Raw genomic sequence first — 27803 nt, forward strand, 5'->3', positions numbered from 1 at the left:
TATGGAGAGAGCTCCATCCAACTCCCATCCTCTGGCACCCTTTGTCCTGCTGGTAAGTCAGACTGCTGCCTCTGTGTTGGGTCTCAGTGGGACTGAGGGAGCGTGCCTGTCTTCCACAAGCAGCAGCAATCTCACTCTCCCAGAGTGCTCCAACTCTCCCTGGTGTGCAGCCCTGCTTGTCGTCAAAACCCAGTACAGAATGGACTCGTGTTCCCAGAGCAGATCTCCAGGGCCAGGTGTGCAGAGTTTCTGAGTGCTTATCCTCTCCCTTCTCATGTCCTCTCCCTCCAGTTTGTGGGCTGTGATGGGGAAAGGCTTGGGTCCCACTCGATGGCCCCTCTGCCACTTACCCCTTCTCTGTGAGGTCTTCCCTCCTCCAGGTGGAGGCGGTCTGTTCTGTAGCCTCCAGGTCCTTTTCGGGGCTGGTTGTTTGTGCTGTAGTTGCTTCTTTGATGTGTACTGGGGAGGAGGCTGCTGCCTTGCCCTCTTACTCTACCATCTTTTTTGCTGGAACTAAAATTTTCTCAATTACTGGTTTTCAGCAACTTGATTTTCATATGCTTTGGTGGGGTTTTCCTTATGCCTCTTTTGTTTGGGGTCTTTTGAGATGTTAGGTTTGTGAGTTTATGATTTTCATTAAATTTGTAAAATAATTGCCCAGTATTTCTTCAAGTGCTTTCCCCCCACCTCCTCCTTCGCCTTCCTTTCCTTCTGGGGCTCTGTGTGTGTTAGTTCTTTAGATAGTATTCCACTGAAGCTCTGCTTATTTTTTCTCCAACCTGTTTTTTCCCCCTCCGTGCTTCATTTGATAGTTTCTATTGCTTTGTCTTTATATTTGTTAGTTTTTTTTCCCCTGCCAGTCTAATCTGCAGTTAATCATATCCAGTGTGTTTTTCAATTTCATTTTATTTCGAATTTTCTATTTTTCATATAGTGGTTCTGCCTGGATGTTTTTCATGTCTTTTATTTCACTTCTCATTGTCTTCATGTTTCCCTTTATATCTTTTAGAAGATTGTAAAAAAATGTGTAACATTAAATTTAAAGTCCTCATGTGCTAATTCCATTATCTTTATCATTACTAATAGAGGGTTGGTTTGTATTCATTGACTTTCATTCTGATTTGGGTCTCTATTTTCTGTTTCTTTGCACGCTTTTATTGGATTTTAGATGTTGGATTTTATGTTGAATGCTTAATTTTAAAGTATTCCTTTAAAACATGTTGGACTTTATTCTGGCATTTAGTTATTGTGTGTCATTTTGGTTATTTTGAGGCTTCCTATTATGTTTTCTTATGATGAGTTCATTTTTTTTTGCTCTCATGCTAATTTAACCCTTTTACTAAAATGTAACTCTTTTGAGGACTGTACCCCAATTTTCTCATATTATAAGATCCCTCTACTCTGGCTGGTAGGAATATGAACTGTTGCAAACTATGTGAGCCTGAACTGTTGTTGTTCACTCTTCTGCTTTTGGATGGTTTCCCTGGCCTTTTGGAAACTGAACTTACTCATGTACAAATCATTACTCAGCTATATTCTTAAGGATGTTTCTACTGATCTCCAGAGCCCTGTCTCAATTCAAACTTGATGTTTTCTCATTCTGAGGACTTTTTTAAATTGTGGTAAGAAACACATAAAATTTGTGCTTTAACCATTCTTAGTGTACAGTTCAGTAGTATTAACTATATTCACATTGTTGTGTAACAGATCTCTAGTAGAACTTTTTCATCTTGCGTGTCTGGAGCTCTGTATCCATTGAACACAGCATCCGATTTCCCTCCCCCCTAAGCCTCTGAACCACCATTCTATTTTGTTTCCATGAATTTAACTAATGTAGGTGACTCATATAAGTGGACACACATGGTATTTGCCCTTGAGTGATTAGCTTACTTCATTCAGCATGATGTCTTCAGAGTTTATCCATGTTGTGGCATGTGACAGGATTTCCTACTTTTTTGAGTAATCCTTTGTATGTGTATACCTGTACTGTTTTCCACAGTGCCTGTACTGTTTTACATTCCACCAACAGTGTACCAAAGTTCCAATTTCTCTACATCCTGGCCAAAAATGTTATTTTATGTGGTTTGTTTGTTTTTTTCTGATAGTGGCCATCTTAATGGGTGTGAGGCGATAGCTCATTGTGGTTTTGATCTATATTTTCCTGATGATTAATGATGTTGAACATCTTTTCATATGTTTGTTAGTCATATATTTATCTTCTTTGGAGAAGTGTGTGTTTAGATACTTTGTGCATTTTTCAGTGTTAGTTTTTAAGTTTGCTTTTGGTTGAGTTATAGGAGTTCCTTATATATTTTGGATATTAACCCTTTACCAGACATGATTTGCAATTATTTTCTCCCATTCTGTAGGTTGTCTTTTCACTTTGTTGATTTTTTTGAAGTTTTTAAGTTTGATGTAGTCCCATTTTTCTATTTTTACATTTGTTGCCTGTGCTTTTGATGTCTTACCTAAGAAATAAGTGATAAATCCAATGTTATGAAGCTTTTCCCCTAAGTCTTCTTTTGGGAGTCTCATAGTTCTTGTTTCTACATTTATGTCTTTAATCCATTTTGAGTTAAGTTTTGTATATGGTATATGGTAGGGGTCCAACTTCATTCTTTTACATGCGGCTATCCAGTTTTCTCAGCACTGTTTGTTGAAAAGACAGTTTTTTCCCTATTTAAGGGGAGGAGAATTCAGTTCCACCTCCACAAGGAAGGTTTATCAAAGAATTAGTGGCCATTTGTTAAAATCACCCCAGTAATTAATTATTATATTATGGGGGAAAGATATTTTGAGTCTGTTCAAATATCCTCTTTGTTTTTAAAGTTTCTCTACCTGATTTTGTCATTCCTTAGTGGATTTTGATTACAGCAATTATTAATATGGTATTCTAATGTTGATTTTCTAGTTCCCCTACTATACTTTTACATTTGTTATTTGGAATTGTTCTATAAGGAAGGTTTGTCTTTTCACCCAGTTTATTTATTTATTCAGTCATTTATGTAGTTCTGTTTGAACTCACTGAAATTAGTGTTTTTCTTTGGGTTATAATCTAGTGTTATCAATATTTATTTTGTTGCTCAAATTCTTTTGACTTTGGCAATTGGGACCCACTTTTTAAAAATGTTTTCATTATGGAAATAATATTTGTGTATGGTCATTCCTGCATAAGAGAGAGTCCTATACTTATGAATCTTTATTATCTTCTACTTTCAAGCTTTAATAATAACCTTAAGGATCTATGTGTGTGTGTTTGTAAAATCCTCATTGTACAAAAAGCCTTATGAGCTTTACTACTCTAGGCTTAGACCACATTCTTTACATTTTGCAAGGCATTTGTTTAATAGATTTGAATCGATCAGAATGTCTTAATTTGCCATTGAAACCTTTAGTAATAATCCTTAAAATTTTTCATTTTCCTTCTTCCTTATTTCTTTTCACTTTTTCGTACTTACAAAGCTATTGGAAGGTACACATGGCTTGGACTTTATGAAATTTAAAATCTTTGACCAAGATAAAACAATTTGTGAAGATAAGGATTTGTCTTCCAAGTTCAGTTTGACTGTATGTAATAATTTTTTTAGCCTAACAGATAATGGGACTTTCTTTTGCTGTATTTTTATTGCATAATATGTTTTAAGGGATAAACTTTTTTTATTATAAAACATATTTTTCTCCAGGAAGGCAGTCAAAAGTGTTATATTTGGTAGTAGCCATAAATTCAAAAGTAACTCCATAAACTCCCTATGGCCTTTTTATATTTCAGTTACCATGACTGTGGTAATAGCAGTGAGCAGTTTTTAACTACAATAAAAAATACAATTGTGCTTTTTTGTATGTCCCAAAAAGGCACAAATGTTCTGTGTTTAGATTAATATTTAAATTTTCCTTTAAGTACTTTTTTGTACATTATTTTATAATATTTTCATTGTGGGTTACAATATTTTAGTTACATTTTAGATGAATAAGGACTCATGGGCTGTTTTGGCAATCTTACTTTTATTTTTTTATGAGCTGTGGAATAAGATGTGGAGAGTGGGCCAATATATGTCAGTATTTACTTCTATATACTTTTGTAATTTTCTTCTTGAGAGAGAAGTATCTTGAAGGCAAAACTGGTTATGTTCTTGAGGTCCTCCAAGTCGCCTCCAAATGCTTTGCTGGGTTTTCTGTCCTCCAGCATAAGCTTTCCATGATTGTTAACCCTGGGTTCTTGGCTTCCTTCCTGGATTCTCAGCCTCCTTCCTGGATTCTCAGCCTCCTTGCTCTGCCCAGAATGGGCAAATACTCCAAAGGGTAAAAAGTGACTATAGAGGTCAGATCACTTCTTTGAGATTTTTTTCCATTTCCATATTCCTATGCTCTGTTTTTTGCATTCGTATGGCTTTTCTAACTCTGGGTGAGAGTTCTAGTCTGCTGTTAGCTTTCACATCTCACTCGGAAGCAGAATTTGCTCCCACCTCCAATTGTCTTGTTAAATAAACCTGTTTTTTGTCTTACAGATTTTTCCAAAATCTGGATTTTGTTGACTGCATTAGTGATGTCATTTAATATATTCTTCTATGCTCTGAATTTACTATAAGTGGTAGCAGTATCTAAAGGTTTGACCAGATTAATATCAGATAATTTTTTATCAGATAAATTTTATGTCAAGAATACTCGAAAGATGGTATATATGCTTCTGTTAGGAAATATCATTTTTCCCCCTCTTTTGCAGTATTAACTACCAGTGGTGATCATTACCCATATCCACTAATTCCTTGCAAAATGGCAGTATTCTAAGTTTTTTATCCTTTCCTCATTTATTGAATGGAATATGTCTGTAAAATAATCTTTTTTTATTGGAATAAAGTTGATACATATATTGGTTTCAGATGTATAGCATTCTGACTTGATAATTATATACATTACTAGATGCTTGCCCACAGCAAGTGTGTTATCCCATTATCGTACCAAGATTTCACAGTGTTCTCTATGTTTTACTTCCAGAATAATCTTTTCTTAATCAGTGCTTTGTTACTGTAAAAGTACAGTTCATATAGGAAGGACACAGTAAGTGCTTTACTTTACAATCTTCAAAAGAGTCAATCACCTGGAGTCCTTAAAAGGTTCCAGAGAGGACTTTTTTGCTTTTGTTTTGTTGAAGATTATTAACAACTCATAGATATGAATTTATTTGATTTGTTGAAATCCATTGCAGCTGTTCTTACTGATGTTCAGAGTGACCCATCTTTGGACAGTAGGCCCTTTTAAGTTGGCTCCAGAGTGCTTTTGACAATATTTCATGGCATTTAATAGCTTCTTATTTTCCCTTGGAAAATTGTTTGAGATTTATCTTGTATATTTCTGGTCCCAGATTTGGAGCTAAACATTTCTCCAAGAAATCCTGGTTACTTTTAATGAACATGATACTTAAAAATTACAGTTCACTTTAAAAATTATCTGCCTTATTATATGTGTTAATTTAAAAAATTGCATTAAGCTTCAGATTTTTCTGGAAATAGATGGACTATAGCTTTATAAATACATCAGTTTATTTTAAGTTAAATTCTGTGACATTTATCTTAATGGGATTGAAATTAAAAGCTAGTTCTGTAGAAACTAGTGATTTCCTCTTAATTATCATTACCACTATAAATTTTACAATAATCAATATTATTCAGTGTGTTGTTAACGGAGTTTGAATTTATTCCAGTGGTTCCAAAACCTGACTTTACCTTTGCATCACCTGAGATGTTTTAAAAATACTGGGGTATACATGAGGCCTGGAAAGAGGCCTGGTAATGCATGACTTTACCTGATTCTATTATAAGTAGGCATTGGAAAGCTAATTTGGTCAATATTGCTCTTGGTAACCAGTAATGATTTACGTGGTTGTTTTAGCAAACATTTTCTACTTTATTCTAAAATGTTTAGTCTGCATATGATAAAAGAGCAGCATTTAATGACCTGTAGGCAGGTACAAGTTAAGCATCTTGTCAAAATGCACTTCTTTTTTATTTTTATTTTTGAGAGGGCATATCTTATATTTATTGATCAAATGGTTGTTAACAACAATAAAATTCTGTATAGGGGACTCAATGCACAATCATTAATCAACCCCAAGCCTAATTCTCAACAGTCTCCAATCTTCTAAAGTATAACGAACAAGTTCTTACATGGTGAACAAATTCTTACATAGTAAATAAGTTCTTACATGGTGAACAGTGCAAGGGAAGTCATCACAGAAACTTTCGGTTTTGATCACGCATTATGAACTATAAACAATCAGGTCAAATATGAATATTCGTTTGATTTTTATACTTGATTTATATGTGGATCCCACATTTCTCCCTTTATTATTATTATTATTCTTAATAAAATGCTGAAGTGGTAGGTAGATGTAAGATAAAGGTAGAAAACTTAGTTTAGTGTTGTAAGAGAGCAAATGTAGATGATCAGGTGTGTGCCTGTAGACTATGTGTTAATCCAAGCTAGACAAGGGCAATAAAACATCCACAGATGCAGAAGATTTCTCTCAAAACAGGGGGGGGAGAGGTTCTAAGCCTCACCTCTGTTGATCCCCAGTTTCTCACCTGATGGCCCCCCTGCGACTGTGCCTGTCTTAGGTTGTTCCTCCCTTGAGGAATCTTACCCATCTCTGGCTAACCAGTCATCTTCCGGGGCCATACAGGCAGATGTAAAGTTGGTAAGTGAGAGAGAAGCATTATTGTTTGAGAAGGTTAGCTTTTTACTTCTTTGCAGATTTATGCCCTGTGGCTTCTATGCCCAGCATTTGTCTTGAGGTATCTTTAGCACTTGGAGGAATTATGATACTCGGTAAATTCGATATGAGGCACGAATTCTATTTAAGGGTTGTAATTAGGAAGGAAGAAGAAAAGCTATAGAAGTAGCAGATGCAAGAAAACATGGGAACATTGATTATTTCTTTGACATATCTTCTTGTAGAGTAACTTCAGCATGTATAGGTTTTAAACTACTAATTAAATTGCACACACACATTAACATAATAGGAATACAGTTACATAACCAAAGCAGATCTAGAATTACCAGCCATGTCCAGTAAGGCCAAGAAAACCAGTTAGGCACCCTAGGCATTTGTGAAAATTTGTCTATGATATGATGGATATTGTCCAACTGTACTTGAACAATCTGAGAGAAATCAGACAAATTAAAACAGCCCATTCCTGGGAACTGTTCACATCCCATATGTTCTTTTAACAGTAGATAGTCTGTAGTTCTAAGATTTTGGAGCGCTACAACTTGCACTTCTCCTAATTCTTGGTTGAGTTCCAACAGTGTAGATCCAGTCAAATTTGTTGTTTTATTGTTCCTGCACAGGCCAGCTTAGATATCTCCTTCTTCATTCCCATGGCAAGTCCAGGAACTGGTGGGATGAATGCAGCTACAACTGCAGCATCGCCTGGATCTTTGTTGAGGTTTTTTGATGATCATCTTCTGGTATGACTCTTCCAGAGAGTGCTGATGTTGGAAGTTCTTCTTCATATCGCATCTTAGTTCATTTTCGGGGTAGCCAAATTAGGCTTTGATCCTCTGTATAAACACAAACAGACCCTTTGCCCACACTTTGATCTGCCCTTTATACCATTGTGTAGAACTCATTGGAGGTCACCACACAGGAACTGCTTTTTTTTTTTTAAGAGAAAGGAATATTATCAGAAAAATGTACCTCCATAGCCGATCATCTGACACCCTGTTAGTCCATTCTTGCGTTCTGTGATTCCGCTGCTGTTTTGCTCCTTCAGTTTTTCCTTTGTTCTTATGCTCCACAGATGAGGGAAATCATTTGGTATTTGTCTTTCTCCTCCTGGCTTATTTCACTGAGCATAATACACTCCAGCTCCATCCATGTTGCTACAAATGGTAGGATTTGCCCTCTTCTTATGACTGAGTAATATTCCATTGTGTATATGTAGCACATCTTCTTTATCTATTCATCTACCGATGGACATTTAGGTTGCTTCCAATTCTTGGCTATTGTAAATAGTGCTGCGATAAACATAGGGGTGCATTTGTCTTTTTCGAACTTGATTGCTACGTTCTTAGGGTAAATTCCTAGGAGTCGAATTCCTGGGTCAAATGGTAAGTCTGTTTTGAGCATTTTGAGGAACCTCCATACTGCTTTCCACAATGGTTGAACTAATTTACATTCCCACCAGCAGTGTAGGAGGGTTCCCCTTTCTCCACAACCTCGCCAACATTTGTTGTTGTTTGTCTTTTGGATGGTAGCCATCCTTACTGGTGTGAGGTGATACCTCATTGTAGTTTTAATTTGCATTTCTCTGTTAATTAGTGATGTGGAGCATCTTTTCATGTGTCTGATTGGTTACCTTTTGTTCTTTACTCATTACTCTCATCAGGTTCTCAGAGTTTAAACAAACAAAAGTTGTTTGATTTAAAAGTTCAATCAGATGAGCTGACTGTAACAACTATAAATTTCTCTTGAAGAATACAGGCCTAGATCTCATTTTAGTTGACATTTTTTACCTTAAAAAATGTCTGAGAAAGAATAATAGTCATTCGTAATACCACCATCCAACCCAATTACTGTATTTTTTGAATATTCTTTTGTTACAAAATTTGGTCCATACGCAAACATTTTACATAATCACATCAGGCTAGAGTTAGCAAGCACCAGTTTCACAATTCCCAAGTAATCCTTGTCTACTTCCTCAGTTCCTCCAGTTTAAAAAGATACTACATAACAATTTTCATTTTAAATCCTCATGTGTGGTACAGTCCTATTTCTGGAGCAAGGAAAATTCACTGCAGTGAATTCTGTACTCTATATTAGTGATGGAATTGAAAAGTAGTGCAAAACAGATCAACAAACCTTTAAAATTTCCATTTTGTTTTGGATTTTGCTCTATAATTTTTGACACTTACTGTATTTTTAAAAATGTGGCTTGTGGTAATATGAGTTGGCATTCTCTGAACATGTAATACCTAACAAGAATCAGATAATTAGAATATTAGTAACTCATTTATTCATTATTAATAGGTTTATTCTTGATTTGTTATACCCTGAAAAAAGATCACATTTTGACTTTTCATAATTCACAATTCTAGATTACCAGTAATCCTTATGTACTCACAATTAGAAGGGAGTCTGAGCTCTATCCTCACATTACCTACTAGACAGTTAGCATCTATTTCCCAATTCAGAATGCTTGGGAAGTGATTGATCTATCTAGATACACACATTTATGCTAGAAAAGATTTTATTAGATAAAGGTGAAGTGATACTGGTACTACCAGCTTCTTTAGGAATAAAATAGATTTTATGGTATGATGGGAGACTACCTATCATTTATAACAAATATTCTTCAAGTTCCAAACAGACTGAGTTAGGAACATAAAATTATAAACCATAAGATGCATTGTTGTAAATTTTATTCATTTTTGTTAGTAAAAATGTATTCCCCCTACCCCCTTTTCCCAGATTGTTTTTATAATTCTCATGGATCTTACTGGAGCATTGAAATTAGAGCAAGATGAAGTTTTCTTAATATTAGCCTAATAATTGAAATTGTTTTTATTTGTTTTAGGAAGTCTACCTTCTTCAATGTATTAACCAATAGTCAGGCCTCTGCAGAAAACTTCCCATTCTGCACTATTGATCCTAATGAGAGCAGAGTACCTGTGCCAGATGAAAGGTTTGACTTCCTTTGCCAGTACCACAAACCAGCAAGGTAAGAAAACCATCATGCCATTGTTAACTTGGTGGCCCTGAATAGGCTGAGTAAATTTACGTAAGAGATATATACATGTAAAATCATGTAGAAGAGTTGGTCTTCCCCATTAATGTAGCATTAATGTTTTGGGTGATTATAAAAATAATGTAGAGCATACAAAGGGTCAGGAAGGATATGTGTGGCTGTTACCACTGCAGTTGTCTTTTTCTGGGGAGTATGAAGTAGAGTAATTAGTCTATATTATATGGTCCCATTCATGTAAAATTACACATGCATATGTGTATTCATAGGAAAATGTGTATGTGTGAAATAAACAAGAAAAACTAATTGATGGTTTTATCTGGGAAATAGAATTTTTAGGTGATTTTTATCTTATTTCTTATATTCCTCTATATTCTTTGAAGTGTTTATGACAAACATGTAGTATATCTTTAACTAGAAAAGAATAAAATAGTACAGATTCATTGTGGGCAGTTCAGACAATATGGGAATGTATAAAGAGAGGAGAAAAGTCACACATGCTTCTACTTTGATATAATAGATGTAAATACTTGGGAGATATATCCTTCCATACTATTCTCTGATTGTGTGCACATATACTTACAGAAATAGGGTACTTTTTTTTACTTGGGGCGTTTGAAAAATACAGATTTAAATAATAATTTATAATATAATAACGTTTAATGTTGCATTATATAAGTGTACACAGTTTATTTGCAATTTAGTGTGCTTTTAGTTTTTCACTGTTTTGAATATGCTTATAAATCCTAAATTTCTATCTCTAGTCCTGAACTCTGTAGAACTTTAGACATATATCTAATTTTTTTCTTGACATTGACACTTGGATAACTAAATAAGTGCCTCAAACTTGACATGTCCAAAATGGGCCTCTTGATTTCACCCTGTCTTGTGCCAGATTTGCTCTTCCTCAAGATTTTAATGATTCAGTAAACAGCATTGTTGTTTTCCTAGTTGATCAGGTGAAAGGCCAAGATTTACCCCTCTCTTCCCTCACTCCCATATCCAACCTCTCAGCAATTCCCGTGAGTTCTGACTACAAACTGCATACTGAATTAATTCACTTTTCCCATATTTTTCCACTAGTTTTGAGCATCCACTGATTTGTTTTGATGATTTATTACAGTGATGATTATCAGTTGGTGATTTTGTAATTCCATCATTTGTTCTTTGTTTATTAGTTGGCATTCTACTGTAAGGAAGAGCTTTCTTATCTTCACTTATTCAAATTGGTGTCACTCAACTGGTTATAATGTCAGAGTCACTGGATATAGCTCTAGTCATATCCCCTGAATTGATTCCTCAAGCTGACTTCTGTGTTCTTTTAAAAAAACTTTAAGTATAAATGATTTTAAATTTACATAAAAGAGGTAAAATTACACATGGAATGCTTATAAACCCTTCACCCAAATCTCTCCGAACCTCTGAGAATAAGTAGCAGATATGATGTCACATTGCTCTTGTTTGTGTTTACTGAATGTAGACATTCTCCTACAGAACTGCAGTAAACTGTCAAAGTCAGAACATTAACACCGACCCAGTATTACTGTCTAATTCACAGATTTGATTAGACTTCTCAGTTGTCCCAATAATGTGCTTATTTCTCAAACCCTTTATATGTAGCTAGTCTCTTGACCTCCAGGTTTGTCACCCAGTTTGGAGTCTGGCTTGGGCCCTGGCTGCTGCTGGATTTCTCTCCTGCCCCAGGGCCTTCCTTATACAGGCTCCTGCTGCTACCTTCTCTCCTCACTCTGACTCTCACCTTGTGTGGGCCTTTGCCACTACTGGACTGTGTGGTCATGTAACATTGCTGAAAATTTCCAGAGACCTGAAGAGAACAATATCAATAATTAAAGTGCTTGGGCTTCAAATTTGTGGAAATTTCAGGCAATGCGGAAATTAATATTTCAAAATTTTCCTTACTTTTCCTTATTGGCGAACATTGATTAAATGCTTTCGTGGAAATAAAAAGAATCGGAAACCATTTTCATTTTCTCCTTAGCTTAATTTTGGCCTCTTTGTGGGCAAGCAAATAAGAATTGACAATAATTCATAATATTTCTTTTTGCTACCCCAGACTTCTCTGTTATTATTGCAACTTCTTGATTTTTTAATTTTTTTTGGTGAAAGAAAAATCCCGCTCATCATTTCAGTCTGTTTCTACTGAAGAAAAACTTATAAAATGTTTTTGGTATTCTCTATTCATTATACTACAGTGATTAAAAAGATTTTTAATCTTATTATTTTAATTTCAGGGAAATTTCATATTGTCTAAAAACATTTTGCTCAAGTAGTCACAAGATAATTGGTATAGTACATAAAAAAATCTTTGAATTAAGTTCAAATTTTTACTTTTTGAGATATGTATTAGTAATTTAAACCTTTATCCTAGCCTTAAATCAAGAATCAGAATTAAATTCATTTTCATGCTCATGTAATAGTAGATTAATGATACCAAAAAAAAATAAAAAAGTAAAAAAAATGATGTAATTGAGAGTTGCTCATGTAATTAACTGTAGATTAATGATACCAAATAAAAAAAAAAGAAACTCATTTTCATTAGAAAATGGAATCTCAGAGCTATAGGTTATTGTGTCTAGTTTCCTGTTAAAAAGAAACTGAGGCCCAGAAAAGGTGAAATGATTTGTCTGAGGTCACACAGACAGTTAGTGTCAACCACGAATAGAACCAGGGCCTCTCACATCAGATTCAGTGTGCCTTTCCACTCATATCCATGCAGCTGTACTTAATATTTATTATATGGTAGTTTTAGTTTTTAGAAATACTATCATTTAGATCTAGTTTGGTTGCACTTAACAACTGACTTAAAAAAATGATTGGGTTTGTAACAGGTAGCATGGCATTTTTAGTGCGGGTTTCCGTAACTCGGTTATGCCATCAAAGGACCTGGCTTCTTTCACCTCTCCGTTTCACTTTATTATCTTGATCCTAAGATTGCCCTCTGTTGTGGTCACAGGGTGTCTCTCAAATCTTGGAACTGTATACTTGTCCATGTTCAGAGTGAAGGCAGAGGGGTTTGCTTCTAGAAGCTCTCTAAGAAGATTGAGTTTCTATTTAAGAACCCCCAACCCTCTCCAGCAAACATCTTAAATTTTTTTAGGCAAATGGGGCAAGGTGTAGGCCCGAGGAGCATTAATTGTGCCTATGGGATGAGATTACACCGCTTGATATAGGCCTAAGCTACATGCCCCCCTTCTGGAGTTAGGGGTAGAGCCAGCTTCCCTAAACGCTTGGCTATGTTGGGAAAGTATGGCTAGCCAAATAAAAATCAGTATAGTTACCAAAAGACGTGGCAGAGGATGCTGGGGAGGCCACCACAACATCCAACAAAAAACCTGACCACATTTTGTTTTTTGTGGAGCTGCTAACAGTTTTCAAGTATTTTCTGTTTGTATAAAACATTTTTGTGGAAGTTTCTTTAAAAGGACTCATTTTCCATGCAGACAATAGGGAGTTATTATGTGGAACTTATATGTTGTATTTTATCACGTAGTGAAATTGATGTTCTGAAAAATGAATACTCTTGAAAAGTGACAAAGGATACATACTAGAAAGTAGCTTTATTTACTCATATACTTTAATATCCATTTCTTCATGGCCAAATGGTTTTCCTAACTTGGTTTCTCACTTGAATTAACTGTGCTGTTACTTTGAGCAATGCATAGATTATTTTCATACATTCATGCATACATACAATTTTGTTAACAACTAGATTATTTCTACGCTAATAACTGGATTACATCATTGCATGCATTTTTTTGTCTATTTAACCTATATGGTGATTAAATGTAAATCCAGATATCCTGTGTTTGAATCTTTGTCACTACTAGCTGAGTGATTGTGTATGCAGTATATTTTTTAACTCCTCTAAGGCTTATTTTTTTCATCTGTGAAGTGGGTTCACTAAATAGGAACTGCCTTATGGAGTTGTTTTGAACTTTGAAATGATGATAAATGTAAAGCACTTAGTCCAGTGCCTGGTACTAAGTATGTTGGCCTATTCTGTGTGAAAATACCTTGCCTCGGATCAGTGTACTCTTCTTTTTTAAATAAACAGATATTTATTTTCTCACAGTTATGGCATCCTGTAGTCTGAGACCAGAGTGCCAGTGTGGTTGGGTTCTGATGTGCACTCTCTCCCCTGCTTGTAGACAACAGCCTTATCCCTGTGCCTACCCATAGGGTGGGGGTGGGGGTGGTCTCCTCTCTCTTCCTCTTCTTCTTCTTTTTTTAATTAAAGTATCATTGATACACAATCTTAAGTTGGTTTCAAATATATAACACAGTGGTTCAATAGTTACCCATATTATTAATCCTTACCCCCTCTAATGCAGTCACTATCAATATAGTAAGATGTTACAGAATCATTAACTATATTCCCCATGCTGTACTACCGTCCTTGTGACCAACTTATATGTGATTGTGAATTATTGTGCCCCTTTTTCCCCTCCTCCCTTCTCCCCCACTCAAAACCCTCCCCCTTGGTAACCACTTATATGAGTCTATGTATTGGTGTACTCTTTAAATGTTTTCTGCTCCTTTTGTGTGTGGGCATGTATATTTGCCAACAGAAGAGTGTAGTAAAATTAATGATAGGAGTTTTAATCTTAGGCACAATAAAACCATTTATTCTTCTTTATGGGTTTTTTTCCTTCATTTTCCTATGTAAGAAAGCCCTAATATATTAAAAGATTATTTCTTAAAATTTTTTGGTATTAATTTTTGAAATCATCAATAGTCTTGTAAACATTATTCTAGATAGAAAAGAATTCATGTAAAATGTTTGGGGAATCTATTTGGTTAATAAACAGATTATTAGCACTATTTGTAATCGAACCATCTTTTGTTTTTCAGCAAAATTCCTGCCTTTTTAAATGTAGTGGATATTGCTGGCCTTGTGAAAGGAGCTCATAATGGACAAGGCCTGGGAAATGCCTTTTTATCTCATATTAGTGCCTGTGATGGAATCTTTCATTTAACACGTAAGTACAGTTTATTTACGTGATTGATTTAATCATGATCACTCTTTTCTTTCCATTACTGGTGAAATAAAATTGGAAATGACTGATTTGCTATGCTTCACAAGGTAAATCATGGATTTGTTTGTTAATTGTGACTTCAGTGTTGTTTGGCATCATCTCCGTATAAGAAAGCTTACTCCATAGCAAGTGTGTACTCTGCTGTTTGAATTTTATCCCCTGTATTGAGAAGTGTTTCTATATGGAAGTAATTTTGTTGATTATTAAAGAACTTTTGAAATTTTGTTAGCTTGTAGAACTTTTCTGCATTCTTGCTTTTCCATACATTGAGAAGGCAGAATTGATGAAGGAGGGGATTCCATTATTTCAGAGGAGAGAAGGGTATCCAGCTTATTTATTAGAGATGAGAGGATTAAGGAGAAACTATAGCTGGACTAGTCCTGAATGGAGAGGGGATATAAAGCAAAGAGAGAGAACAGGTAGAGCTGTGGGTTGGTTTGTGTTCTTTTGACTACAAAAGTGAGCCAAGTAATTCTGTGACAGAATAGAAAGGTTTAGGTTAAGGCTTAGCTCAAGACTACACTTAGGGTAATAGTATAATAATGAGCAAATTAATGCAAGCGCAGGGAACACAAGTCAGAGGTGGGGGCCAGCTGTGCTTCTGGTGTAGTGCTTTTGTTAGTTTCAACTAGCTGACTTTAGCAATTGAAAATGAGCATTGTAAGAAAATTTTATAGCAATTTGGCTAACTTTTTTTTAATCATTTGAATCTAATTAAGAAATTGTGCTTGTATTTTTGTATGTCTTTTTTGAAAACAATTTATTTGCCTAGTAATTCATTTTTATTATATTTTACAAAAGCCCACCATAGGTAGTTTGAGAAGCACTGATCCGGGTAGCTTCCCTGGGGTGAAGGTATGGAAACACCTTCTGGAAGGATTGCAGTGCAGACAAAGAATAAGGTTACTCGTGGGGTGGCGGGGGTGGGAGAGCTGAGGAATTCAGTTATGTAATGTTACTCAGAGCCTGTCTGTTGGCTGTTTGCTTTTTCACTGGTTCTGGTGATTGATGTGAGGGTTTCAAAGAGAGGGTAGAATCAAGTGTGACTCTGGGATTCTGGACTGGGCCAGTTGAATGAATCTTGATGCCATTCACTGAGATGTTAAATACAGAAGGAGCAGCAAGTCTTGGAAGAGAGTTGAGAGTTCAGTGTGAGACAGTTTTTGAATGTGTGTACCTGGGACATTCAGATCGATGTCTTTAAGGAAGTAGGATTGATAGAGCAGGTGTGACAGGAGGATGGGAGCAAGAGAACTGAAGGTTTGGGTGTGAGAGCAATTGAGCTAAAATGCTCAGCATAGGGTAGGAGTGAAAATAGGGGAGGGCTAGAAAATGGAAAGCCCATGGATCTGATTTCCTGATGAAGTTCAAGAACAGATATGCTGGGTACAAAGGGATGTATGGCTAAAGAGGGATATTTGACTTAAAATTTTCAGAGCTGGGGCAGCCATTAATAAGTGTAATGATTCTTCTGTTTGTCCTTCATAAGTAATGGCATATATTAGTTTGTTGGGCTATTTTTTTAGAGCAGGGGTTGGGAAACTGTTTCTTTAATGGGCCAAATAGTAAATGTTTTGCTCTGTGGAATGTTCTTGTGTATGTGTGTGTTGTGTTTGTAAAACTTAAAAAATGAAAAAAATCATTCTTAGTTCTGGGGTCATACAAAAATAGAGCACAAATCTTAGTTTGTTGATCCCTCTTCTAGAGTTTTTTCATGCAGCACAGGCACAGGGGGATATATTAATTAGATGTGTCATCTGTGTTGAAAATATTTTTATCAGTCTTTTCCTTTGATTTCTACTGTTACTTTTGCATTTGGGAAGTTCTTATCCTCCTCATGATCAGGTAAATATTCACAATTGTTTTCTTCTAGTTTATTTTCCCTTTTTTTTAATAGAGCTATAAAATATATATAGTAAAGTGCATGAAACATACAGATCTGAAGTGTACAGCAGGATGCATTTGTACATGCACTTGCACTGTGTTGCCCACAGGGCAGATATGGTCATGGGGCCTTTCCTTCACCCTTCTGCATCAGTCCTTTTTAAGGCTGATACGCGGAATTATGTCACTTAGTTAACAGAATTGATGTCCAGCAAGTACATATCAATAACTCTGAATGGATTAGAGTGGGAGGAGGTTTGGGACAAAAAGAATAGCCAGGAGGTTGTTGTATTTCATGGAGGCAATAATAAGGGCTGGATTTCAGAAAACTGGTAGTGGCAGTTGAAGGGAAAAGCATATTTGAGAGACTTTGTGAAGAAGAGATGGGACATAATAGGCTTTTCTTAGAGTTCCTCTAAAAATATTTCTCCTCAATAAGGCTGTTTGCCAGAGATTCGACACAGAATAGGGAAAACAGCAACCATACTATGGGAAGCAAAATTCTTTTAAGATTCATAACATGCAGTAACTTTTGATAGCAGGTGTTTTGTTTAGAAAAATGATCAATTTTTTTCTCTTAGGATTGAGTGAGCCAATGTGAACTGTTTCCAAAAAGAAGCAATATAACTTCCTATTGTTAGATTTTTAAAGCTTTAAACATGATGAGGCTATTGATTTCATTGAATTCTTAGCTTTTTAAAGCTGGCATTAGAAGTTTTGAGGTGAGATTTCAACAGGAAGAGAAGGCATTTGTGCATTATCTGAAGGACTGCACCTTTGGCAGTTTCACTGCACCTACTGTCAAGCTATTAATAGATGAAACTTGTTAAAGTTTCTCAACAGGTACTTAGAGACATGACCTTGTAGGCTAGAAATAAGAGTTCTGCTTTGAGCTGTGGGACAGTTTTGTTCCAAATTTAGAAACATAGGTGTTTCAGATTTCAGAACTGTTAATAATAAGTATAGAATCATTAATAGTTTTAGAAAACAAATTTTCAAATATAGTTTATTTTCACCTAAGTTGATGTGTGTATGTGTGCATGCGTGCGCGCGCGCGTGTGTGTGTGTGTGTGTGTGTGATTGTGGTGGTAAGCATGGGAGTATGGGATATATAATGAATGCCCTGTTCTTCCGTAAGTTCTGTTCTCCAGCTGCTTGTTAAAGTTAAGTTTTCTGCCTGTGGATTTATTTTGAACTTTTTGTGTGAACTTCAGTTGTGCTTTCTATTTTGCTCTGCTGACTTCTAAAATGAATTCCAGCTGTCTTACCGTAAAAGACAAATATTAAAACAATAGGAAAATGATGAAGGCCAATTAATGAAGAATGAGACTTAAAAGGAATGGTGTGTAGATAGATGGTCAGGAGTGTAGTACATGGTAACACATAACCCATGTAAAATAAAATATTGAAACTGTTAATACATCTTACTGCTGTGAACTGTGACAGCCAAGGCAAAGAGTGGAGTTACAGGTTATCTAATTTTATATATGTATGATACATATATCAGAAAAGATAACCTTTCCTAGCATTAAACAGAAAATTTATTGCATCTTTGTGGGCAGAGCCTAATGTGTAATGTTTGTTGTTAGTTTGCATGAAAGCAGTAATTTGGAAGCAATCTTCTGCCTCTCTCAGAGCTTGATAAAATCAGAGGGCTAGAGTCATATTATTTGTTTTCCTGAAGTTATTTTTTTTTTCTGGAGTATAACCTATACTGTTATACAGTAGTAGCTCCAATTCATACAAGGGAGAAAGTAGAGGAAATAGAGAAGACTGTAGAGTTAGTATGTTTTTATTTTTTTATTTTATTTATTTATTTAAATTTTTTATTAAGGTATTATTGGTATACACTCTTATGAAGGTTTCACATGAAAAAACAATGTGCTTACTACATTTACCCATAATATCAAGTCCTCACCCATACCCCATGCAGTCAATGCCCAACAGTGTAGTGAGATGCCGCAGATCCACTATGTGCCTTCTCTGTGCTACACTGTCTTCCCTGTGAAACCCTGCATCGTGTACTAAACATAATACCATCATTCCCCTTCTCCCTCCCTCCCCACCTGCCCTCCCACACCCCTCCCCTTTGGTAGCCACTAGTTCATTCTTGGAGTCTGTGAGTCTGCTGCTGTTTTGTTCCTTCAGTTTTGCTTCATTGTCGTACTCCACAAATGAGGGAAATCATTTGGCACTTGTAGTCCCATGGGTTCATTTTTGCTTTTGTTTCCCTTGCTTGAGGAGATGCGTTCAGGAAGAAGTTGCTCATGTTTATATTCAGGAGATTTTTGCCTATGTTGTCATCTAATAGTTTTATGTTTTCATGACTTACATTGAGGTCTTTGATCAATTTCAAGTTTACTTTTGTGTATGGGGTTAAACAATAATCCAGTTTCTTCTCTTGCACGTAGCTGTCCAGTTTTGCCAACAGCAGCTGTTGGAGAGGCTGTCATTTCCCCGTTATATGTCCATGGCTACTTTATCATATATTAATTGACCGTACATGGTTGGGTTTATATGGGGCTCTCTAGTTGGTTCCATTGGTCTATACTTCTGTTCTTGTGCTAGTACCAAGTTGTCTTGGTTACTGTGGCTTTGTAGTATAACTTGAAGTCATGGAGCGTAATTCCGCCTGCTTTACTCTTCCTTCTCAGGATTGCTTTGGCTATTAGGGATCTTATGTGGTTCCATATGAATTTTAGAACTATTTGTTCTAGTTCGTTGAAGAATGCTGTTGGTATTTTTATAGGGATTGTATTGAATCTGTAGATTGCTTTAGGCAGGATGGCCATTTTGACAATATTAATTCTTCCTATCCATGAGCACGGGATGTGTTTCCATTTATTGGTATCTTCTTTAATTTCTCTGATGAGTGTCTTGTAGTTTTCAGAGTATAGGTAGGTCTTTGACCTCCTTGGTTAGGTTTATTCCTAGGTATTTTTTTTCTTTTTCATGCAACTGTGACTGGAATTGTTTTCCTGATTTCTCTTTCTGCTAGTTCATCATTAGTGTATAGGAATGCAACAGATTTCTGTGTATTAATTTTGTATCCTGTAACGTTGCTGAATTCAGATATTCAATCTAGTAGATTTGGAGTGGATTCTTTAGGGTTTTTTATGTACAGTATCATGTCAACTGCAAGCAGGGACAGTTTAACCTCTTCCTTGCTAGTTTGGATGCCTTTTATTTCTTTGTCTTGTCTGATTGCCGTGGCTAGGACCTCCAGAACTATGCTGAGTAAAATTGAAGAGCGTGAGCATTCTTGTCCTGTTACGGATCTTAAAGGAAAAGCTTTCAGCTTCTTGCCGTTAAGTATGATGTTGGCTGTGGGTTTGTCATATATAGCCTTTATTATGTTGAAGTACTTGCTCTCTGTACCCATTTTGTTGGGAGTTTTTATCATGAATGGATGTTGAATTTTGTCAAATGCTTTTTCTGTATCTATGGAGATGATCATGTGGTTTTTGTCCTTTTTGTTGATGTGTTGCATGATGTTGATGGATTTTCAAATGTTGTACCATCCTTGCATCCCTGGAATAATCCTACTTGATCATGATAGATGATCTTTTTGATGTATTTTTGAATTCAGTTTGCTAATATTTTGTTGAGTATTTTTGCATCTATGTTCATCAGGGATATTGGTCTGTAATTTTCTTCTTTGATGGGGTCTTTGCCTGGTTTTGGTATTAGAGTGATGCTGGCCTCATAGAAAAAATTTGGGAGTATTTCCTACTCTTATACTTTTGGAAAACTTTAAGGAGGATGGGTATTAGGTCTTCACTAAATGTTTGATAAAATTCAGTGGTGAAGCCATCTGGTGTGGGCGTTTTGTTCTTCGGTAGTTTTTTGATTACCAATTCAATTTCATTGTTGGTAATTGATCTGTTCAGATTTTCTGTTTCTTTCTGGGTCAGCCTTGGAAGGTTGTATTTTTCTATAAAGTTGTCCATTTCTTCTAGGTTATCCAGTTTGTTAGCATATTATTTTTCATAGTATTCTCTAATAATTCTTTGTATGTCTGTGGTGTTTCCTTTCTCATTTGTGATTCTGTTTATGTGTGTAGACTTTCTTTTTTTCTTGGTAAGTCTGACTAGGGATTTATCTGTTTTGTTTATTTTCTTGAAGAACCAGCTCTTGCTTTCATTGATTCTTTGTATTGTTTTATTCTTCTCAATTTCATTTATTTCTGCTATAATCTTTATTATATCCCTCCTTCTACTGACTTTGGGCCTCATTTATTTTTCTTTGTCTTGTTTCATTAATTGTGAGTTTAGACTGTTTATGGGATTGTTTTTCTTTCCTGAGGTAGGCCTGTATTGCAATATACTTTCCTCTTAGCATGGCCTTTTTGTGTCCCACAGATTTTCTGGTGTTGAATTATTGTTGTCATTTGTCTCCATATATTGCTTGATCTCTGTTTTTATTTGGTCATTGATCCATTGGTTATTTAGGAGCATGTTGTGAAGCCTCTATTTGTTTGTGGGATTTTTCATTTTCTTTGTGCAATTTGTTTCCAGTTTCATACCTTGGTGGTCTGAGAAACTGGTTGGTACAATTCCATTCTTTTTTAATTTACTGAGGTTCTTTTTGTGGCCTAGTATAGGATCTATTCTTGAAAATGTTCCATGTGCACTTGAGAAGAATGTGTATTCTGCTGCGTTTGGGTTTAGAGTTCTGTAGATGTCTGTTAGGTTCATCTGTTCTAGTGTATTGTTCAGTGCTTCTGTATCCTTACTTATTTTCTGTATGGTGAATCTGTCCTTTGGAGTGAGTGGTGGTATGTTGAAGTCTCCTAAAATGAATGCATTGCATTCTGTTTCCCCTTTTAATTCTGTTAGTATTTGTTTCACATATGTAGGTGCTCCTGTGTTGGGTGCATAGATATTTATAATGGTTATATCTTCTTGTTGGATTCACCCCTTTATCATTATGTAATGTCCTTCTTTGTCTCTTGTGACTCTCTTTGTTTTGAAGTCTACTTTGTCTGATGTAAGTACTGCAACTCCTGCTTTTCTCTCCCTATTAGTTGCATGAAATATCTTTTTCCATTCCTTAACTTTTAGTGTGTGTATGTCTTTGGGTTTAAAGTGAGTCTCTTGTAGGCAGCATACAGATGGGTCTTGTTTTTTTATCCATTCAGTGAGTCTGTGTCTTTTGATTGGTGCATTCAGACCATTTACATTTAGGGTGATTGTCGATAGGTATGTATTTTATTGCCATTGCAGGCTTTAGATTTGTGGTTACCATAGGTTCAAGGGTAGCCTCTTTACTCTCTAACCGTCTAACTTAACTCACTTAGTATGCTATTACAAACACAATCCAAAGGTTCTTTTTTTTTCCTCCTCCATTCGTTATATATTAGGTATCATATTCTGTACTGTTGGTCTATCCCTTGATTGACTTTGGGGTAGTTGATTTAGTTTTGCATTTGCTTATTAATTAACTGCTCTACTTTCTTTACTGTGATTTTATTACCTCTCGTGACAGCTATTAAACCTTAGGAACACTTCCATCTATAGCAGTCTTTCCAAAATACACTTTTTGTGGGAGCTAAATTCTCTCAGCTTTTGCTTATCTGGAAATTGTTTAATCCCTCCTTCAAATTTAAATGATAATCTTGCCAGATAAAGTATTCTTGGTTCAAGGCCCTTCTGCTTCATTGCATTAAATACATCATGCCACTCCCTTCTCGCCTGTAAGGTTTGTGCTGAGAAGTGTGATGATAGCCTAATAGGCTTTCCTTTGTATATGATCTTATTTCTCTCTCTGGCTGCTTTTAATAGTCTGTCCTCATGCATCGTCTTTGCCATTTTAATTATTATATGTCTTAGTGTTGTCTTCCTTGGTTCCTTTGTGTTGGGAGATCTGTGCGTCTCCATGGCCTGAGAGACTATCTCCTTCCCCAGATTGGGGAAGTTTTTGGCAGTTACCTCCTCAAAGACACTTTCTATCCCTTTTTCTCTCTCTTCTTCTTTTGGAACCCCTATAATGAGAATATTGTTGTGTTTGGATTGGTCACACAGTTCTCTCATTATTTTTTCATTCTTAGAGATCCTTTTTTCTCTTTGCGCCTCAGCTTCTTTGTGTTCCTCTTCTCTAATTTGTCTTTCATTTATCGTCTCCTCCACTGTATCTAATCTGCTTTTAAAATCTTCCACTGTATGTTTCATTTCTCATACTGTGTTCCATAATGATTGGATCTCTGACTGGAATTAATTCCTGAGTTCTTGAAAATTTTTCTGTACCTACATGAGCATGTTAATGATTTTTATTTTGAAATCTCTTTCAGAAAGATTCATGAGGTTGATTTCATTTGAATTTTTTTCTGGTTTATTCATAATTTCACTGTGAACCAGGTTCCTTTGACGTGTCATATTTGTATGTGGTGCGCTCTAGTGCCCAGAAGCTCTACTCTCTGGAGCTGCTCAGTCCCTGGAGCAATGTCCGGGGTCACAGGGAGTGGTGTTAATGCCTCTGGGGGAGGAAAGAGCTGTTTCCTGCTTCCCAGCTGCTATGCCTGTCTCCACTGCCAGAACCAGTGGGCCGGCACACAGGTATAAGCCTCTATGCTTTGCATTTGTTGCTGCCATAGGCTGGGCTTCCCTCTGGTTGGCCTAACGCCAGGGTAGGGTTTGCCGGTTTGCAAGCCAGTTGATGTTGGGTGGGAGGAAGGTGCAGCCGGCTGCATATCATGGAGGGGGTCCTTGGAGCTGCATAGCCAGCCAGGGGGCTGGAATGCCTGAAGATTGTTTAAGCTCCCAACCTGCTGGGTAGAGTGCACCCAGTCAATTTTGTCTACCTGTCGTTTCTCACTAGTGGGAAGCTCTGTGCCATCCTTACCCCTTTAACAGCCCTCTTGTTAGGAAGTCTCTCAGACTGCCTGCCTTTCTTTTGTCCCAGAGCAGCTGGATACGGATCCCTACTTTCCACAAGTGGCTGGAATCTCAGTCTTTCCAGGTATTCTGCCTGTCTTAGCTTTCTAACCCCGTAATCATGAGAGCACCATGAAATGTAGGTTTGTGCTCCCAGAGCAGATCTCCAGAGTTGGGTGTTCAGGTGTCCCAGGCTTCCACTCCTTTCCCACTTCGTTTCTCTTCCTCCCACAGTAGGTGAGCTGGGGTAGAGGAGATCCACGGCTTTTGGTTACCCTGTTCCATGAAGTTTGTTCTTTTCTCCAGGTATATGCGGTCTGATGCAGCCCTCTTTCCTGTTGCTCTTTCAGCATTAGTTATATTAATCATATTTTCGTATTATATGCGGTTTTAGGAGGAAGCCTCTGCCTCACCTCTCATGCCACCATCTTTAATCCTCTGTAGTTAGTATGTTTTTAAACCACCTCTTCAGGGTATGAATAAGCGTTGGCAGTTTGTGGCATAGCAAGCAAGTCAACATGAACATTATAGCATGTGTCTGAATTGTTGGCACTTTATTTTAATTTCCTCTGAAGAAGGGAAATGATTAAACACATGGTATGTGTTAGGCACTGTTAGACTCTTTCTAATACATTATTCTATTTAACTTTAACAATTCTTTGGAATTGGTGTTGTCCCAGTTGTACAGATGAGGATATTGACATTGGAAAGGTTAAGTAGTTTTCTAAAGCACATAGCTAGTAAATTGGAAATAGAGCTTGTCTTTCTTCATTAAAGTTCTATCTCTTAATCAGTCTTTCTATCACACTGCATTTGTACATTTTTAGGTCTGAACGTGTAGAATCTATATATTAAACATGTTTAAGATCCATGTATTTGTGTGTCTGTGAGATAGAAAGAAAATTCATATGCTTTATAGATATTTTTTTTTCAGAGTACTGGCTGAGAACAATATATAGTGACCTATAAGCGTATCAGGAGACTTCTGAAGAGACAGGTGTTGTATAGTGATTTTAAAAGAATTAGGTTATAGGTTTTGTTCTCTAGTTGCTATCAAATATTTATTGAGCACTTCCTATGTGCTAGACTTTGTGCTGAATGCTTTAAGTGAGGAATTTAATTTAATTCTCAAAACAAGTCACAGGTAGGTACAAAGTTAGGAAATTTGCCTAAGGTGCCACAGTTGGTAGATGGTATAATTGGCTGTAGTACTGAGCAAGGCAAGTCTGACTTCAAAACTTGCACTGTTAGCTTTCACACCAGTGCTGATGAAGAGAAAAATAATATGAACCATAAATGTGAGCTACATGTGTAATTTTAAATTTTCTGATAGCTTGTGGGTAAAATTGTAATATTTCCAAAATATCTCACCTGACTTTAGTTCTCAGAGGTGGAGAGATGTATGGCTTTGGTGTATTTACATATCAATAGGCACTCCTCAGGGATGGAGAGAAGTTCATCTCCATATCAGTTGGTAATTATCTGGGCAACAGAGGGCTTATCTGTACCTGAGAGGTGAGGGGAAGTACTGGTTTTGCTTCTGCTGGAGTAGGAGAGAGAGACAGCCCCGGACTGCAGTTTGTAAGCAGTAACTAGATTTTAAACTTTATTTCTCCCTTTGACTGATTTTGATTTTAGAGGTATTTTGCCCCGGGATTTCCTCTCCCTGGACTTGCATAGCTACATTTTGAAAAGTGAAAGGTGAAATTAATTTTTAATAATGCATTTAATCTATCAAGAATTCTATTTCAGCATGTAGTCAATATGAAGAAGTATTGCTGTGTTTTTGATACTATGTCTTTGAAATCTAATTTACTCTTACAGCACATCTCCTTTGGGACTAGCCACATTTCAAGTATTTAACAGCCACATGTGGCTAGTTGCTACAGTATTGGACAGCTCAGCTCTACACCATAGTCACAGAAAGAAATTTGAAGAAGATACCTTCAATTGTTGGTAGATTCATGGAGATTAGAGTTGTGCTGGAGGGAGAGATGGGTGACTTTTCTTTTTTACTTTAGATCCTTGGCTTCTTAAAAGTGAACCTGTAGTATTGTGATCTTAGCATGATGAATTTTCTAATTTAAATACCAATGTAAGGGTATGCACAACTGAATCAAATACAGTTCTCAAAAGTTCTGTATTAATGAAATGGCTTTGGTTTAGAATGTGATTGAACAGTTATCAGTGATCTATTTCTATATCTGTAAAAGTTCTGATTTTTACGTTGGTCTAATCAGGATGGTTCTGTCAGGATGGTTTGGTTAAGGAGTTCACTCTCAGATAAGTTAATTAGTGGGCTCTGTTAAAGAAGTTGCTTCCTTGATTGCTTCCACAGCATTAAGTTTGTATGGTCTGTTCTGCCATAAAGTGATACTTGCATTTTTAAGAGACCTTAGTGTAGTATACTGTGTGTGTGTATATTCAGGGGAGGAATGGAGGCTGTGTGTGTGTATATTCTGTGTGCGTGTATATTCAGGGGAAGAATGGAAAGCAGGACTGCCTTCATACATCTTTGTCCTAGTAACAAACTAATTTCTTTGTATGTAGTTATCTCTTCCCCATTCTATGTGTTCTTGGTGAGGGAAAATTATCCAGTTTCCTCTTTCCCTCTGAGAACCTGAGGGAACCTTATCTTTGCCCTTGCCAGGTAGAGTCAGGAATTGGTCACCTAACCTAAGCGGGGCTTTGAAAGATGAAAAGATTGAGGTAATGTCATTGAGAGTTGAGTATTTCATTTCATCTGGGCTTTTTCCAAGGATAAAAATGATGATAGGGAAAGAGGCATAGTCTTTTTATTTTTCTATTTTTAAAATTTTGGTATCATTAATGTACAATTACATGAGCAACTTTATGATTACTAGGCTCCCCCCATTATCAAGTCCCCACCACATACCCCATTATAGTCACTGTCGATCAGCGTAATAAGATGCTACTTATGCTAAGGTAAATCACTACTTATCTTCTCTGTGTTATACTCCCTTCCCTGTGCCCCTCCCCTACATTGTGTGTGATAATTGTAATGCCCCTTTTTTCCCCCTTCTCCCTCCCTTCCCACCCATTCTTCCCAGTCCCTTTCCCTTTGGTAACTGTTAGTCTTTTCTTGGGTTCTTTGAGTCTGCTGCTGTTTTGTACCTTTAGTTCTTTCTTTGCTCTTAGACTCCACAGATGAGTGAAATCATTTGATACTTGTTTTTCTCCACCTGGCTTACTTCACTGAGCATAATACCCTCTCCATCCATGTTGTTGCAAATGGTAGCATTTGTTTTCTTCTTATGGCTGAATAGTACTCCATTGTATATATGTACCACATCTTCTTTATCCATTCATCTACTGATGGACACTTAGGTTGCTTCCATTTCTTGGCTATTGTGAATAGTGCTGCAATAAATATAGGGGTGCATATGTCTTTTTCAAACTGGGCTCTTGCATTCTTAGGGTAAATTCTTAGAACTGGAATTCCTGGGTCAAATGGTATTTCTATTTTTTAGTTTTTGAAGAACCTCCATACGGCTTTCCATGATGGTTGAACTAATTTACATTCCCACCAGCAGTGTAGTTGGGTTCCCCTTTTTCCCCATCCTTGCTAACATTTGTTTTTGTTTGTCTTTTGGATGATGGCCATCCTAACTAGTGTGAGGTGATACCTCATTGTGGTTTTAATTTGCATTTTTCTGAAGATGAGCAGTGTGGAGGATCTTTTCATGTGCCTATTGGCCATCTGAATTTCTTCTGTGAAAAAGTTCAGATCCTCTGCCCATTTTTTAATTGGATTACTTGCTTTTTGTTTGTTGAAGTGCATGAGTTTTTTATTTATTTTGGATGTCAACCCCTTATCCAATATGTCCTTTATGAATATATAATTCCATACTGTAGGATGTCTTTTTGTTCTACTGATGGTGTCTTTTGCTGTACAGAAGCTTTTTAGTTTGATATAGGCCCACTTGTTCATTTTTTGCTTTTGTTTCCCTTGACCAGGGAGATATGTTCATGAAGTTGCTCATGTTTATGTCCAAGAGATTTTTGCCTATGTTTTTTTCTAAGAGTTTTATGGTTTCACGATTTACATTCAGGTCATTGATCCATTTTTAGTTTACTTTTGTGTATGGGGTTAGACAATAAATGTGTTTTTCTAAGAGTTTTATGGTTTCATGTTTACTTTCAGGTCATTGATACATTTTTAGTTTACTTTTGTGTGTGGGGTTAGACAGTAATCCAGTTTCATTCTCTTACATGTAGCTGTCCAGTTT

At 36.4% G+C, this 27803-nt stretch overlaps 1 protein-coding gene across 1 annotated transcript in view; it reads left to right on the forward strand.

Annotated features, from left to right (window-relative positions):
• The window catches only part of OLA1 (Obg like ATPase 1), a 211839-nt gene that overhangs the window by 13252 nt on the left and 170784 nt on the right, over positions 1–27803 (forward strand). The window contains exons 3-4 of the mRNA XM_036876951.2: positions 9573–9716; positions 14613–14740. Of these exons, the coding sequence (XP_036732846.1) occupies positions 9573–9716; positions 14613–14740 (272 nt within the window). The remainder of the gene's footprint in view (positions 1–9572; positions 9717–14612; positions 14741–27803) is intronic.

Source organism: Manis pentadactyla, chromosome 6, assembly GCF_030020395.1.
Source record: "Manis pentadactyla isolate mManPen7 chromosome 6, mManPen7.hap1, whole genome shotgun sequence".
Classification (NCBI taxonomy): domain Eukaryota; kingdom Metazoa; phylum Chordata; class Mammalia; order Pholidota; family Manidae; genus Manis; species Manis pentadactyla.